Here is a 12,739-nt window from a genome sequence, read left to right as displayed (position 1 = left end):
CAAAAGGATTAAAAGGTCAAGGGAACTATGAAAATGTGGGTTGAGATTCACTCTTACTGTTGATGGACCTCATTCTAAGTACATCATGCTTTGCAGTGTTAGCCGGTGACTGTATTGTAGGTAGTTAGAAATATTAGAAATACATAAACATAAATATGTTAAAGGTGAGTGGGTAAAAAGGTTTGACTTGAGAAAAGCACAATCAAAATACTTACCTGTAGGAGTGCATGTTCCAGGCCAGCATGCCCCCAGCAGTGTGCCCTGGAACATAAGTTGCTCAACATGTTAATGCAAACGTTCTCCCAACCACCCTCCACTAACAGACTCAGTGTTGCCTGAAGCTTCCCATTCCCTTGGTAACACAAGCAGGCAAAGTACTTACTAAGCAGTTTGGGGGTTGCATATGTTCACCTAGCATCGTTGATCATTGTTTGCTCCAAACCTGGCTATGCTACTTTTACTGGTCATTTCGGTTGAGTAATTTAATTCCGCATTATGTAACCCAATGAGATAGGAATACAAAAAGAAAGAGATCTGTTCTATAGAAACTAAGCTGAAATGGATAAATTATGGCACATCCAATCAATGGAATATTCTTCAACACTAAAAAGAAAGGACCTAGCAAGCCACAAAAAGACACAGAGGAGCTTAAATGCATATAACTAAGTCAAAGAAGCCAACCTGGAAAGGCTGCCTTGCTGTATGATTCCAACCATATGACTTTCAACCATATGGAGACATTAAAAAGATCAGTGGTTGCCAGGGGTTTAGAGAGGAGAGAAAGAGAAATAGGTAGAGCACGGAGGGTTTTTAGGGCCTTGAGACTACTCTGTATGACACCGCAGTGGTGCATACATGTCATTATCCATTTGTCAAACCCATAGTTTCTGAACCCTAATGGAAACTATGGACTTTGGATGATAATATGTCAGTGTAGTTCATCTGTTGTAGCAGATGTACCACCATGGAGTGGGATGTTGATAGGGAGGGAGGCTGTGTGTTGATGGTGGGGCAGGAGATATATAGGAACTCTCTGTACTGTCTGCTCAGTTTTTCTGTGAGCATGATGCATGTGGATTGTTTTTACGCTCCTTAAGTTTTCTCTCCTTAAAAGGAAAGAAACAAACTAAAAAGAGAACACTAGAGATTGTAGACCATGCATGTATATTATGGTTTATAGAAGAAAGATGGTACAGAACTCCAGTGAGTGGGTATGTACAAAGAAAAGGCCTGGGCTTTATGTTAGAAGATTGGCAAATGTTTGCATATTTGTGTATTTTTAAGTTAAATAAGATGTTTAAGCCGGGACCGGTTTGGCTCAGTGGATAGAGCATTGGACTGCAGACTGAAAGGTCCCGGGTTCGATTCCGGACAAGGGCATGTACCTTGGTTGCGGGCACATCCCCAGTAGGGGGTGTGCAAGAGACAGCTGATCAATGATTCTCTCTCATCGATGTTTCTGACTCTCTATCCCTCTCTCTTCCTCTCTGTGAAAAATCAATAAAATATATATTTTTAAAAAGATGTTTAAGATAGTTCATGGCATGTTTTAAGCATTCTCTGGTTTAACATACTTCTTTTGATTAACTAATAAACTCTTAGACTTAATTGCTTTAGATAGAGGATTTCTACCATATTTTGCAGGAGTTGAGAGAAAAAGATTTTGTTTGTTTTTTGTCAAAATAAGTTTGAGAAATTTGGAGTAATCTTTAAAATATTTCTTTACTCCAAACCTTCTTAGAGACTTTACTGTCCTACTGTCAATTATAAATCTCCAGGAGACAGATAGGGTAGGAAATGCTCTTTATTTATTTTTTTAAATATATATTTCTTTATTGATTTCAGAGAGGAAGAGAGAGAGATAGAAACATCAATGGTGAGTGAGAATCATTGATTGGCTGCCTCCTGCATGCTCCCCACTGAGGATTGAACCTGCAACCCAGGCATGTGCCCTTGGCTGGAATCGAACCTGGGACCCGTCAGTCTGCAGGCCGACACTCTATCCACTGAGCCAAACCAGCAAGGGCAGAAAATGCTCTTTAAATCTATCTAACCACTGAATCCTTTTCTCCCCCTTGGGAATATCTGTCATCTACTCAATGAACTAGTGTTCTGGGGAGCAGTTTGAGAAACACAGGAGTACAAAATGCATACATATACTTGAGGCAACAAGGTTTTCAACCTGCCCACTTTTTTGGGGGGGGGGGCCCTCTGCCATGTCGGGAGAACAACTTTGATTGAAAGTTGTGTGCCTTTAAGTTTCTGTCTGCCTTGGCTTAGGACCCAGGTGCCACGCAGGCACAGCAGCTGGTGGCTGTGTTAGGAGAAGTGAAAAACTAGCAAATAAAGAGGCCCTTCCTAGAGGGCGGAGTCTATTGGGGAGGGAAGGGGTGCAGTTGTGTTCAGAGAGGGAGAGAGGGGAAGTGGTTTGGCCACCAGGAAGTCAAAGTTTCCTCCTGTCCAAGGACATGGGAACAGAGTGAGAGGAAAGAACAAACTCTCACTTAGCCCCCAGTGTGCTGTCTCCCGCCTACCATCATGCTTCTGTCAAAAACTGCTTCATCTTAAAGAAGCCATGACCACACACACACTGAAAATGAGACACGTGCAGAGACTGCCAACTCCACTTGGCCAGGAATGACTTCTCCTGGATGAATTCTACTCTCCCTGGCTTTCCCTGACTCCTGCCTTCAGATGTAAATGCATGTCTAAACTTGAACTCACGAGTAGGACGTGAAGATCTCCCAGCACGCAGGGAAAATGCTTCCCCTGCAGCTAAGCCCGGAGCTAAAGCCAAACCAGTTCTGCGGGTGTTTGGCAGGTGATGGTCCCCAAACAGGAAGTGTGTGATGGATGTGGTTCCTCACGAGGCTTCTCCGAGCCAGAGACCTGCCCCTAAAGTATCCTGAGAAAAGTATCCAATTTCTTGTCTAAAATATGCATAAACTCTGAATTGTCGAAGTTTATATTTATAAACGTCTTAAACATCTTAAGAAGTGAGAAAATCTAGGCACATTAATCTTTGGGTTTTCCACTTCAGTTTTGCTAGGACAGTGATGATATGCCTACCACCTTTGTTGCCCTAAAGGAAAAGCAACATCATTATGATGGAAAGTACATAACTGTAAAAGAAAATGGAATCCAATTTCAAAAACAGGACCCCACCTCCCAATAAATAACATAATAAGTGCAAATACCAGAGGCCCCTGCTGTCATATTCACATTTCTGGGAAGATTGTGCTGGATGCTTCCTCTTATGTGCAGTGAGTCTCCTGTCAGAAAAAATGAAAGTGTGAGTCAGAAACTTCATCTGAAACTTGGAAGAGCCAGCTAGAGGCAGGGGGTGGCTCTGTGTGTGCTCTTGCTGATGGTCAGCACCCCCAACAAAAAGGGGAGTGGGATGGGGCTTGGCTCCAGACTCTGACCCTTAGGTCTCTCTTTATTTCTAGCACCCCCAGGGCCATGCACAAGGAAATGAGCCCTACCTACCCGCACAACTAACACACACATGTGTTCTTCTACATGCACGTTAAGGAGTGTTGACGTACTTCCATGGTTCTGGCATTGTCATATTATTTTAAATTTTATTTTATTTGTTTAATCTGGTTCAAAATGATATTAAAAATGTATATTTAGAAGTCATGTTGCCACCACTGACCCTTTTCTACCACCCTCTATATAACCACACTTTTAATTAGCTTTTAATATATCCTTTCAAGGCTGTTATTACGCATATGCTAATTCATTCCTTCATTCAATACCTATTTACCGAGCACACACTATGTTCTAGGCATCTATATTTTAGACACTGTTTGCATTCTTACTGTCATGGAGCAAAAAATCCTTACCCTAATGGAGTTTATCATCTAGATAATAAGCAATAAACATCCTCCTATATAATAAAGGGCTAATATGTAAATTGTCTCCTCTGGAATTTGACCAACCGGGAGTTCGACCACTCACTATGACATGCACTGACCACCAAGTGGCAGCACAGAACAAAGGAAGCCCACAGCCAGCAGCTGGAGAAAAGGAGGCTCCAGCTGGCGGCCATCAGCCACGAGGGACCTTACCCATGAACCCTACCTGGGCCTCTAGTAAGAAATAAGAAGACAATGGAATAAGGAGGATGGGACTGTGGAGGTTTGATGGGGCACATCAAACAGTCCATATGAAGCCCCTGAGCAGAGCATGCCGACCACACATTTATGGAACACCAAAGACCCAAATGTGACTGGAAAGGAAAGACTGAGGGGGAATAGTAGGAGATGAAGTGAGAAAGGACGAGTGAAAAGAGAACAGATCATGCAGGGCCTTGCAGTGTTTACTCTGTGTTTACTCTGGATGTGATGGGGAGCCGGCCCACGGCTTTGAGGGACATGATCTGACTTACATTTAACAGAATCTCTTTGGCTCCTGTTTTAAGAGGGGGCAGTGAAGGAAGAAAGGGTGGGATAAGGGAGAGGCTGGTTGGGAGGCTATTGCAATAATTCAAGCAAGGTGACTCAAACAAGGTTGGAGCAGTGGAAATATTAAGTGGCCAGATTCTGGGTATGTTTTTGAAGTAGTCATTAATGGGTTGAGTATTGAGTATGGGAGAAAGAGGAGAACCCATGTTAACTCCAAGATTTTTGACCTGAGCTATTGGAGAAAATAGAATTGCCATCAATTGAGATGGCAAGTTGGAGGGAGAGAGGGAAGATCAGGAATTTAATCACAAGAGAAATGTGAAGTGCTTTTTAGACATCCAAGGAGAGATGCCAAGTGGGAGTGAGATCTGAGTTTGAGGGTTGTCAGCATACGGATATTATTTAGCCATGAGACTAGATGGGATATCCAAGGGAGTGAGTGTAGATAGAAAAACAGGTTGACTCAGGGATGAGTCCTAAGACACTCTAACGTCAAGGGCTGGGAGTGGGGAGGGGAAAAGGAGAACCAATAAAAGGGATCTGGAAGGAACAAACAGTGAGGTAGAGGAAAACTAGGACAGAGTAGTGTCCCAACGTCTAGTGACGGACATTTCTCAAGCACAAGGAAGTGAAAAATTGTGTGAAATGTTGCTGGTAGTCAAGTAAAACCACTGGCATTAGCCATTGTGATCATGTTAGTGCTTATGGCAAAAGCAATTTCACTGGTGTGGGGCACCAAGGATTTGGGTGAGTGAGTTTAAAAAGGATTTTGAGAAAAGTCACACACAGTAAGGGTTGACCTCTCTTTCTGAGAGTTTTGCTAAAAAGGGAGCAAAGAGATGAGATAATGGCTGACAGGGGAAGTGGGGACTAGAAAAGGATTTTTATGAGGTGGGAAAAATGATGTGTGCTATTTTGAGTGAGAGGTCCAGGAAAAAGGGGAGAAGTGATGATATTGGAGAACGGCAAATTTTTGGAGCAATGACATTGAATAGGCTTGAGGAGATATTCTCCCACTTAATTATATTTATCATATTTTTCTCATAAAAGCATTTTATATCCACTGTCCTGCAAATTGAATATTTCACTTAACAACCGATGCTTCTTTTCATATCAGTACATGGAGAAGGTCCTTTCTTTCTTACAGCTTCATACTATTCCCCTTGAAGGATACTCTACAGTTTAGGTTTTCTTTCCAAGGTTTTGCTGTCCTAAGCAATGCTTTTGTGAGTAACTGTGTACATGCTGCATCTCATTAGCTGACACTAATTGTGGCTTCAATCTAGGAACTAAAGTTTATAGTCTGTTCACTCTCAGCATTTCTAACCTATGACTCTTTTTTTTTATTTCTTTTGGATTTCCTCCCATTTTTTTATTTTTTATTTTTATTTTTTTTATTGATTTCAGAGAGGGAGAGAGAGAAATAATGATGAGGGAATCATGGATGGGCTGCCTCTTGCACGCCCCCCCCACTGGGGATTGAGCCACAGCCAGGGCATGTGCCCTGACCGGAATCGAACTGCGACCTCCTGGTTCAGAGGTGGATGCTCAACCACCAAGCCACACTTGGTGGCTCCTCTCATTTTTTAAAATTAACTCTATATTTAAATTAATTTTGCCTGTAACACCAGGAATATACTGAACTATGTACATATGATAGCTCTTCATTTATTTCTGATGATTGTGTTAGACCAAATAATTGTTCAGATACATATAGGCACTTAGTGGCGTCATGCAGGACCAATAATATTTGACCCAGGGTTTTTATGGTAGCAATATTGTTCACTGTCTTCAGAGGCACTTTTCTGAATCTTTTCATTAGGGTCTCGTTAGGCATCTTCTTTATTTCCATGTTCTGAAAGATCCTGTGTCCCCAACCACCTCCTTCCCTCCCCCACTTCCCCACTAAGTTTTCATGTATTTGGAAATGACAGCTAGCTGTGGCCATGCTGTCTCAGAGAGCTGCCATTTCATAGTCGTTAACTATTTGTATCACAATACTAATAGCGGTCTGTTTCCTCCCCTAGACCTTTGGAAACATCAAGTCATGAAAGAAAACTTTTCAGTTATCAGACCACAAATAGTTGAAAAATTTATGCAGAGATTAATGGAGAATTACCAGGAAGGTGGACTAGAGGTATGTATTAAAAAGTAGTCATTCTGTACTGTGTGTGTGTTTAACATAAATCCAAAGAAGGAAGACTTTCCCTTAAACCAGTGATTTTCAACCACTGTGCCACAAGAATTTTTTAAATATGCAATACCTAACTCTTTAGTCAGCGGCACTGACCTTTTTACTCTTAGATTGTCAAATTAAAAAAATGACAACAGCCAACGCAACAATAAAAATCTGTGAATGAGTCAAAATTATATCTATTTTTTTTGTCAGATTGGCAAAAAACATACTGTATTTTTGGTGTGCTGTAGAATTTTAGTAATTAGTTTATGTGTGCCATGAGATGACAAAGGTTGAAAATTGTTCTATAAACACAACTCCTAATGCTTTCCTTGCTCCCTTAGGACAAAGATATGAATACTGAGCCTAAACGCAAAGTAGTAATCACTCTAATTTTGGAAAAAGACTGATTTCTAACAATGATGGGAGAGAAATTAGAATATTCATGTTGGTTAATAACCTTGGAGTTTACTTATGAATGAGTTATTTTTAGCAACATTTCCCATTATTGTTTTTTTAGTATAGAATATTTAAAGAGAGAAACCAAAATAGCCTATAATGTCACTCAAAAGTATTTTTTAAATGTACAACATTGGGAGGGAGGGACTTAGCCCAGAAAGGTAACATTTTTATCGCTCCTTAACTCCCCATCTCATTTCCTCTCCACACAGGAAACTAGTGTCAAAAATGTTTTCTGTGTATACATACTTGAATCCATAACAACTCTGTATAGTATATGCAACACACATATACACAGTTCATAGAGTCTGAACCCTTACTCTTGACATCAAGTGACTTTCTAAATCAAAGGACTCCACTAAAAAGTCAGGAGTATATGTGGGTAGTAAGCCTTAACAGAGCTTTTAGGATCATTAACAAATTAAACATATGCACATTTTTTAAAACTTGGCTTAGCAAAAGGTATTCTATTGTTACATGACAGTGTTTTCTCCGAAATTACATTTTTAAGCTCTTCAAATGTTTTCCATAATTTTATAACCACTTCAGTTCTCAATCATAAGGTGGAGAATTCCCAAGCTTGGTGGGGGATACACTTTTCCTCAGAACTTGATGACTTACACAGATTTGTTTCAAGTTTTCAATGATACCCAAGTGGGACACTGTCTATTGTGATGAGGGATGAAGTGGCTCTTTCTGGGTCCCTGCACCTCAGAGGTTCTCAACCACAGGCACAGAGATGGTGAGGGTGGGACTCAGAAAAACCAGTCCCAAACGGTGTGGCTGCCCTGGCCCGTGTGACTCAGTTGGTTGGGCATCTTCCTGTGCACCGAATGGTTGCCGGGCAGATTCTTAGGCCACATGCTCAGGTTGTGGAATCAATCCCCAGCAGGGGGCATGGAGGAGGTGGCCAATGGATGCCTTGCTCTCACATAGATGTTTCTGTCTTTCCTCCTCCCTTCCTCTCTCTAAAAATCAATTTAAAAATCTTTTTCTAAAAAATTGTGCATCTCCTTACAAAGGAAGGAAATTCTGACACATGCTTCATCATGATGAACCTTGAAGACCTTATGCTAAGTAAAATAAGCCAGTCACAAAAACACAAATGCTGCATGATTCCACTTATATGAGGTACTGGGAGGAGTCAAATTTATGGGCAGGAAGTCGAAGGGTGGTTGTCAGCAGCCAGGGGGGAGGAGGAAGAGGGAGTTAGTGCAGTAGGTACAGTTTCTGTTTTGCAAGATGAAGTGTTCTAGAGATTGATTTCACAACAGTATGAATGTACTTAATGTCACTGAAATATATACTGGAAAACAGCTAAAATGGCAAATTTTATGAAGAAAACAAAAGACTCAAGATCTGCCTGTCTATATACTTCACCCAACACTGAAGACAGGATATCTAGGAAAGAAATGCTGGCACTTGGCAAACCCATATCAGGTACAACTGAAACTCAGGGCCCACTGAAGAGACTGGTATCTGCCTGCCGGTGTCTTGGAATAACAGGACCCCAGGATGCGAGGTCCTTACAAAGTCTGTGCCTGATAAATAAAAATAAAAAGAAGAGAAAAAAGAAAAAAAGGAAAAAAAAGAAAAAAAAGTCTGGTGAGCTTCTGGCTTCTTCTGGATCATCTGCAGTGACTGGGACTCACTCTTCCAGCTCCTCCCTCTCTCCCGGTGCCTGGGCGCTCTTGTTCCAGGCGGCTCTTACTGAGCTAGATTTGGCCATCACCATCTCCACTGTGGATCCTGGGACGCCACGGGTCATGGTTCTGACGCCTCACAACAAGCCTTAGGTACTTGAGAGCAGGTAGGTCAGTCAGAGAAGCTCCGTGAGCACCATTGCTAACACGTGTGAAGCCTCTAAAGTTACAACCGGGGCCTGGACCAGGAGGACAAACCAGACAGGTGGTGGAGAACCAACTATCACCCCTTCCGCCTGAAGATGCCTGCCCAGTGCCATTGCATATGAACTGGAAAATGGTGCAGGGGCCAGGCTCCCTCACCTGGTCTCTGTGAAGATCTCCGACGACAAGAGCACAGGACATGGAGGGCCTCTGCCCAGCCTTCTCTGCTTCAGACTGACCACTTCACTTCCTTCATCATTTACCTGAGCCCCCACATCCTGATCAGCCTCCTCTAAATTCAAGGTTGTCTGTCCAGTGAAGGGTGCCCTTGACCTGGGTTATGATTGATTAATGCCCTTGTGTGTCGGGTTGCAGCCAGCCATGCCAAGGCTAACCAGTTACTGGAAACCCACACATTGCTTTTAGGCATCCTGCAGCTGCCACGTGGCTAGCTTTGTTCTCGTTCACTTTGTACCTTTTGGACTCTTTAAAAACCTGGGTTTTTATCATCCAGGATACACCCTCTTTCTACCTGCCCTTGCTGTTCTCTTTCAAGTCGTTTAACAGCAGTGTGTGACAGGACAGGCCCCAAGCCCTGTGCTGCCCACTCTGGTCCCCTCCAGGATCACTGGGCTCTCTGGGCACAGGCTGTCAGTGGCCAGAAGCCCATGCAATCGTACTGTTCTCCCTGTGCCCAAGGATGCAGAAGAAACCTTCTCAGATATCCTGCTGAAATTCAAATATCTGCTGCTTCCTGAGGTTAGTCTGATCTGACTTTTCTTGAACCCACGTAGGCTTCTAGTAATCTTTGCTTCCTTCCCCAGAGTCTGAAAACCAGACTTTCACAATGAATTCTAACATCTTGCCCAAATGTTATACCAAACACCTTGGCTTGAAGTCAGAGACAACCCTCTATTGCAAATCAGAGCAACTAGCGTCTATTTTGTGGGTTCCAGAACCATTTCCATTTATATGCCAAGTCACTCACTCATTCAGCAAGTGTTTAGAGATATATTTTTTCCAGGCACTTTATTAACGCTATCAAGGCAAAAGATACAATCCTGTCCCCCAAAAGCTTATTGAAACAGATATGTGAACCGAATTTTTCTCTTTCCCTCTACCTTTCCCTTCTTCTCTTTCTAAAAATCTATAAAAAGTTAAAAAATAGAAAGAAACAAGTTACTCTGAGAGCTCAGAGAAGGATTGTGCCAACAGAAGCCACATAGGCTGTCGTCCCACAACAGATGCTGCTGAGGTAGCGCAAACGCTGCTCTGGAAGGCTGAGTACACAGGCAGCAGAACCCAATCCACCTGGAGAGAGGGGCTGCCGGGAGCTTCCTGGACCTCTCTCACCTGTCAGTCACAGCTTCCTGCCTGCCCCACTCCAGACATGCTCCCCGTTCCAGGTGGCCACTGCAAAGGCTCTGGCTGGGCCCTTCCCACCTCCTCTGCCTTCCCGCCATCCCCTCTCTGCCAGCCTCTGAGCTGCTCTTCCAGCCCAGTCTTCTGAGGCCTCAGCAGAGCCACTGAGGGAAGGAAGCAACACAACTTCTCCAGCCTCCGGGGATGCTCATGGCAAGTCCTGGCCATTCCCACCTCTTTGGTGTAACAGACTCACCCAAGGGCTCCCCATCCTTGCTGGGTAGAATGCCACGCTGGCCAAGAGGAGATGGCAGAGAGCCACTGTGGCTCAAGTCTGCGTTTGTGTTTAGTTGGGCTCCTGTGTCTGCAGTGGCTGTGGTGGTGTCAGTGTGAGAAGTGATTGCCCTGCTAAAGAGCTGTTGAAGGCCCTGCTGGTACATCCAATCCCAGCACTGCAGGCTGACTCCAAGCGCTGGGCCCAGCTCACCTGGATGGGATGGGGCCACTGGCCACACCTTGCTGACTGCCAATGTGGTCTCAAGGCTTAAGGCGTTCACTCCACTCGGTCTAGGGCGTGTTTCCTTGTGACTACTAAATTCACATAGCCTTGGCCCTTTCACCACAGAAAGGTCAAGGTCCCAGGGATGGTGGCTTGGTTCCCTTCGCCTTGGTGTCAGCAGCTAACTCTGGCTCACTTTCCAGGGGCAGGATGGATCGCCTCTACCCCCACTCTGCAAGGGGTCCCCTGAGGAGGCTCTAGAGTAGGGGTGTCGAACTCAATCAGAGAAGGGGCCAAAATCTAAAATCCAGCCTAAATCGCGGGCCGAATGGTTTACTGAACAGTCATAAACTGTCATTGTGATGGAAACGCAGCGGAGTGCAGTGATGACAGCGCGGTGTGGGCCACATTGCAAGGCGTGGCAGGACGGATTTGGCCCGTGGGCCAAATCCTTGATAGCATGTGAGTTGGTTAACAGCACTGTTAAGGAAAAGATTGTTCCACTCATTTTAAATTCACATTTCTGGTTAACATTGTCAGTTTATGACTGTTCAGTAAACCATTCGGCCCGCGATTTAGGCTGGATTTTAGATTTTGGCCCCTTCTCTGATTGAGTTAGACACCTCTACTCTAGAGAGTGAGTGTGGGAGGTTGAGTGCCCTCGCTTGAGTCCCTAGCTCCTTCTCATGAAATCGCCCATGAGCAGAGGTTTCCATGCACTGTGGCCATTCTGTGTCAGTTGATAACCTTTTCAAAAGCTTTCTATCTTCTCATTAGTATACATTCTATTCATATGTGCTTTATATATAATTATTTCAGTTTTATGTACATTTTATCATAGTATTAGAAAATAGGAATATGATGTGTTAGAAAATATACACATCATTTTACCCTCTATTGATAATCACTATTATTATTTTGGCGTATTTCCTTCCAAACTTTATAACATTTTTAAAAATATATTTTTATTGGTTTCAGAGAGGAAGGGAGAGATAGAAACATCAATGATGAGAGAGAATTATTGATCAGCTGCCTCCTGCATGCCCCAAACTGGGGATCAAGCCCGCCTTCTGGGCATGTGCCCTTCACGGGAATGGAACCTGGGACCATGCAGTCCAATCTGACGCTCTATCCACTAAGCCAAACCAGCTAGAGCTATAACATTTTTTCATTCATGTACTTTTTAATAAAATATAATTACTCTATATGCCCTTTTGTTACAGTGTGCTTTCCCCTTGACTGTGGGTTATAAATATGTCTCTTTGTCAGTAAACATATGTCCACAGCACGATTTTGGTGGCTGTTTTGTATTCATCAGATTGATGGGTGAGATGAAGTCTACCTGTTTCCCATTATTAGGTACTTTAGATTGTTTCTGTTTTTCTTTTATGCTAGAGAGGCTACTACAAACAACCTCTGCTTACCTACATTTTTGTGTGTAACGTTTATTCCTTAAAGATAAGTGGCTAGAGGAGGAGTTATTAGGTCAAAGGGCACAAACATTTTTAAAATGTTTCGTAGATACTGCTAGTCTGCCCTCCAAAACACCACCAATTTCCCTTCCCGTCAGCAGTGGTGAGCAGTCCACTCTCCTCACGCCATCAGTCTGGGGTTTATTACTGTTTGCCATGTCAGCTAGTTTGCCTCAGTCACTTGCCTTGGCAAAGCCTGCCTGACTTCCTCCGGAGGTCCATGGGGGCAATGATAGGATGGTGTCCTGAGCCTCACCCGGGCAATTGAACCAGAGCCAGGGGACCTCCCCAGGCTGGAGGACAGCCTGGTTTCTGCAGCAGGCTGCCCGCGAGCCCGGAGCCCTCCAGGCCCTGGAAGCGTCACAGACAACGCTCCTGTAGCGTGAAGGCTGACCCTGCCTCGGAGAGCGGGCCCCCAAAAACCCTCAGATACACACAGACACACTCACTGACACTCCTAGAGGGACACACCCAGACACAGAGGCACTGATACAGAGAGAGATAGACAGAGAGAA

The 12,739-nt window shown here is 43.7% G+C and overlaps 1 protein-coding gene across 1 annotated transcript in view; it reads left to right on the top strand.

Annotated features, from left to right (window-relative positions):
• The window catches only part of LOC118705545 (coiled-coil domain-containing protein 162-like), a 66,571-nt gene that overhangs the window by 35,961 nt on the left and 17,871 nt on the right, over positions 1-12,739 (top strand). Inside the window, exon 12 of the mRNA XM_045572901.1 lies at positions 6,437-6,546. Coding sequence (XP_045428857.1) covers positions 6,437-6,546 — 110 coding nt within the window. The remainder of the gene's footprint in view (positions 1-6,436; positions 6,547-12,739) is intronic.

This window comes from Pipistrellus kuhlii, unplaced genomic scaffold (genome assembly GCF_014108245.1).
Source record: "Pipistrellus kuhlii isolate mPipKuh1 unplaced genomic scaffold, mPipKuh1.p scaffold_m20_p_5, whole genome shotgun sequence".
Lineage (NCBI taxonomy): Eukaryota > Metazoa > Chordata > Mammalia > Chiroptera > Vespertilionidae > Pipistrellus > Pipistrellus kuhlii.
This window is presented reverse-complemented; position numbering and strand designations above follow the sequence as displayed.